The following is a 4,622-nucleotide window of genomic DNA, read 5'->3' as shown; positions in this document are numbered from 1 at the left end:
AAAAAAAAAAAAAAAAGACTATTTAAGTTTTGTTCTTAAATAGCAAGTCATGATGCAACTGGTAGCAAAAAGAATACAATTTTTATAAAAGTTCTTTTATTTATCCGATGGACAAGGATTTAAAGCCAAACTCAATCATCTGTTGATCTATTCTGAAAGCGGTCCAAGGGATCTTTAATTTAATTATGTAGTTTTAGCCCAAAAAAATAACATAAACAAACAAACAAAATAAAAAAAAAAGATGTGGTTTTCTTGGACATAGTTTCTGCAGGGCGGCAGGAGTTCAATAGAAAACTGTTTACATCCATCTGTTTACAAACTCTCCCACTAGCTTACAGCCACTCACATCCCCAAAATAACATTACCTGTGCGACAAAAATGGCGAGCAATAATTGAGTTCCCCAGCTCAATCAAATCGAATCAAATCAAATCAAATCAAATTCTATGGAACTCTTCTAACTAAAGTGACTCAAAGGGCCTTACATACAACATTTTCCAGTTTTAAAACCGAAAGCAAGACAAAAGACCCCTACAAAAATTAAAATTATGAAACATTCAAAAATATAATATATTTTATTAGTAAGTTTTTTTTTCCTTTCTTTTTTTTTTTTGATTCACTAATGAGATACAAAGTAGAAATCTGGCATTGTACTAAAGGGAGGGGACAATATTTTGGGGACCTGTCCTCACCATTGTACATGGATCTATTTGTCTGCAAGTGGATCAGAATGGAGTGGAGCAGGACTTTGTGTAGTAGTTTCTATGTCACAGCTACAGGCTTTTTTAAATGGCATTTTCCTCATTCGCAACGATACGAATAAAGAAAATCTCAGAAATGCATTTTAAGCTCAGTTTTCTATGTGTTCAGTACATGTCCACTATCATGAGAAAAATGCCACAAGAACATGCTAAAAAACACCTAAAACCAAATTTTATTAGAGTGGGTCTTAAAGAATAATTTCAAATTTTACCCTGTGAACTAGGATTTAACTGTTGGAAGCAAAGGAAGATAAAGATTTAAAGAGGAAAAGTACACGAGGTGCAATATTGTTTTGAGTGAAAGCAAGATGGAGAGAAACAAAACTGATGAGGAAAAGAAAGTGAGCACTTGTGCCACGCCGACAAAGATTAGCATTCAGAGTAAAAGAAAAGACTGAAATGAGGATGACAAGTGAAAAAAGAGAAATGAGGTGGAAAGATAAAGCGCAGAAGACGACAGACGTGAAGACTGCGAGGGAATCAAAGTGAGAAGTATTCTGTGAGAAAGTCAGATGTGTGTACGTGCGCTGGGAGAGGGGAAAAATGCTTTTGTGAAATGCTGAGTATGATAGAAGACTTATAGAAGCTAAATCCCTTCCCTGGAGAGGGTAAGAGGAGAAGAAGAGAAAAGAGGAAGGCCAGAGAAGAGGAGGAGAAGGGAGCAGTGATTGAAGTTTTGGATGGGCGTCATAAGGCTGGAGACGATTTCAACCGATAGGTCTCTGCTGTGAAGCGTTGTGTAGGACTTTCAGGGCCTCCTCTATTTTTAAACTGTGTGGGTACACAGCTCACACCTTAAACATCCAGTTTACCTGCAGAGTGATTGGTGGTAAGTAGACCAGGGAATATCTACTTCTTTATTATTTGAGGGAAAATGTGCCCACAATTATCAAATGATAAGATAAGAGTGCTGCTTCATTCATTCAGCAGTAATTCTTTTTCATTTCAGCAAATAAAACTTCTCAAAATTCCACTATTTATGCCAAAAAATATTAGCAATTGACACGTGCTGACATTAAAGAGTAAGACTGAACAGCTTCTTGTTGCAAAAGTTCAATATGCCATGAAATTGATTCATGGATTGTCTTTAGATCTATTGTGAAAGCGTTATTAGAGGTCTTATATTATTATAATGTTTATTTTATTTTATTATTATTATTATTATCATTATTATTTTTGCAAAATCATAAAACAATGTTTTTTTACGACAGTAGTTCATTAAAAATTTACCTCTGACTTGTGGGTGGACTGTTGGTGCGCAGTAACTCCGCCCCCACTTCCCATCATCCATTTGTTTTCACTCTCTTCCACTATTTTATATCCACTGACAACCCCAAGCTGACATTTTCTGGGGCAAAAAAATCAAGAGGATCTGGCCGGAGTAAACAACATGACCAAAGTTTGAATTAAGTCAACGATTCTCCCCTATACTAAAACACCGGAACCGGGTTGTGGTGTTAGGATTAGGGTAAAGGCTACGGTTATGGATAAGAATCTTCTAGTATAGATTGCAAAGTTTCCACCTCCACCTAATGATGAGTTTAATGTTGTGTTTGGGCGCCATCTTGCCTGCAACCAGGTCCCTCTCAAAAAATGGCGAGCAAAACTGTTGCTATCAAGGCGTACAGATTTGTGCTAGATGCCAGCTCAGACGAGGAAAACAAAGACGAACATAAATCTAATCTCTTAAAAAAGCGGATGCATCGGGATGGAGCAGTACAGAGAGGTGGCTTGCCGCTGTAGGTAGATTTTTCTACTCCTTCACAGCAATTTGAATGAAGGAATACTCAGAAAAACAATTTTAAGCTTAGCGTTGTTCATGAATCTCCTCCGAAATGTGACAAGAGCATGTTAAAAACACCAAAAACGAGTGAGTCTTTAGAGGTTGTGGTGTAAACCAAAAGAATACATCATGGAAAATAGTGTTAAAGTCAGAGTCAAAATGACCATGATAGAAATTGAAAAAAGCTTTACAATCTGCTCTGCTGTAAGTTCAGAATGTCTTACCACTGGTAACAGATGTGGGACTTGTATTGAGAGAAAAAGTTGCCCTTGAACTTCCATTTTGTATGGGAAATAAAAACCTACATTGGTTTGTTTGCTGCAAATGTTATGCAAGCTCTTGTGGGTGACCCTGACTTTTTCTTTTTTGTTCAGTCTTCGTTGGGTACTTGTGCTCTCGGTTTACTGCATGTTTTGCTAGCAGGAATTACCTGTGCTGTTAGTTCAGGATGTTGCGTTAAAAAAAAACAACATATTTTTGCAAGGAGCTGCTGCAGAAAACCTCAAAAACTCCTAAAAACTGGAATACATGCAACATTATTTTTAAAAAATGCATTTATACACAACTTTTCATTAAAAAAAACATGGCAAAAGCCAATGGGAAGGTAAGGTTGGTTATTTTTTTCCTTCTTTGTAATTTATGTCATTATTCTTTCTTGCTTTTTCTTCTGGTAGCTTATTCTTTGATGAGTCAGCCTAACAACCCTGTTTCCCAACTGCCTGTAGACTCTCAGCTCAGTACCATTTGTTTTTTTTAGAGACAAGCAAAGAGACCACCTGTCACTGTTTCTACAGTAAATGGGTTTGGACTTTGTTAAAAGATTACCCATCACATTCAGTATAATGATGTATTTGACTAGCCGCTGACAAGCCACAGGAATGCACACTTCAGAGTGCAGACAACCAAGCCTCAAAACTGAAAAATAAACTTAGACTAATAGATGTGTAAAGTGAAAACAGACAGACAGATTATGGGATGGAGACTTTAGCTATAAACGTAAACACAAAAAAACATGTTTTTATGTTTATCTAGAAAGCATTCAGGTATGATTTTCATTTCAATTACTCCCCTTCAATTTCAACATTTTTCTTTCATTTACAACCTGTAGCATAATCACTAAAATTGTTGTTATTGATTTATTTTTACTTATAAATGAAGTCTGTTCGCAGCTCCTTCTGAAGAAACACATGACTAACCTGTTTGTAGACGTCTTCCTTTTCTTTATTCACTTTTAAAAATCTGTCTGTCTCAATGAAGATAATGAGTCTAAGTTCAGACATGTAATCCTCCATTTAGAAAATTATGCTAAACAATATTAAAGAATATCTGGATGGTTACACCTGACTTGCTACCGCTAAACTGTATGGTTCTTACTCTATTATTTTTTAGCCACAGTGTCACATTCTCTGGGCTCACCAGCGCCCTCTGCCTTGAAGCATGCATACTGCCGCTCCCTTACCTGCTGATTTCTCGTGAATTTGATCAGGTAACTTTCTTTTAAAATTCTTTTTTTAACCAAAGAAACATTGAAAACCCATAGAGAAAAAGAAATCATAGAATAGGCACGTCTAAAGAATAATATTTTATTTTATTTTTAATGATGAAAAAAATGTTTCATCTTATTTAATGCCCAGCCAGCAAGGGCAAACATAGGTGGGGCCACCACGAGAACTGCAGACAAACCCAATAGGGGCCCACATTTTTTGCCTACTTTTAAACCATATGGGGCTCTCTTGGTGTTACTGGCTGGGTAAAAGTATTTTTATAAGCTATACTTATATATTTGCAGGTGAGGGACAGCCTCCCTTGCCTCTCCTGAATGCAGGTCACTGGTTGGCATCTTGCTCGTAACTGCATGGCTGGATAGCTCCAATATTGCTCCTCATTTTTGTTGCACTGGTAATGTTAGATTGGGGTTGTGAGGGGTTGTAAGCTAGTGGGACAGCTCTGCAGAAACTATATTCTAGAAAACCACACAGGCTTTTTGATTTTGGTTAAAAACAGCATAATTCTAATTAAAAGACCGCTGAGAACGCTAATAAAATAGCTCAAAAGATGATCAGAGTGGGTCTTAAAGTGT

General features: G+C 36.7%; 1 protein-coding gene across 2 annotated transcripts in view; it reads right to left on the bottom strand.

Moving 5' to 3' along the window:
- Positions 1–4,622, bottom strand: part of camkvl (CaM kinase-like vesicle-associated, like) — a 55,227-nt gene that overhangs the window by 39,816 nt on the left and 10,789 nt on the right. The window contains exon 1 of one of the 2 annotated variants that reach the window (XM_024293087.2): positions 3,739–3,916. The exons of the other annotated variant lie outside the window; for it this stretch is intronic. Within the exon in view, the coding sequence (XP_024148855.1) occupies positions 3,739–3,834 (96 nt within the window). The 5' untranslated portion in view covers positions 3,835–3,916. Of the gene's footprint in view, positions 1–3,738; positions 3,917–4,622 lie in introns of those variants that run through there. 2 annotated transcript variants of the gene reach the window in all.

The sequence above is a fragment of the Oryzias melastigma genome, linkage group LG7, assembly GCF_002922805.2.
Source record: "Oryzias melastigma strain HK-1 linkage group LG7, ASM292280v2, whole genome shotgun sequence".
Taxonomy (NCBI): Eukaryota; Metazoa; Chordata; class Actinopteri; order Beloniformes; family Adrianichthyidae; genus Oryzias; species Oryzias melastigma.
The sequence above is the reverse complement of the archived record's forward strand: the minus strand, read 5'-3'. Positions and strand labels throughout refer to the sequence as shown.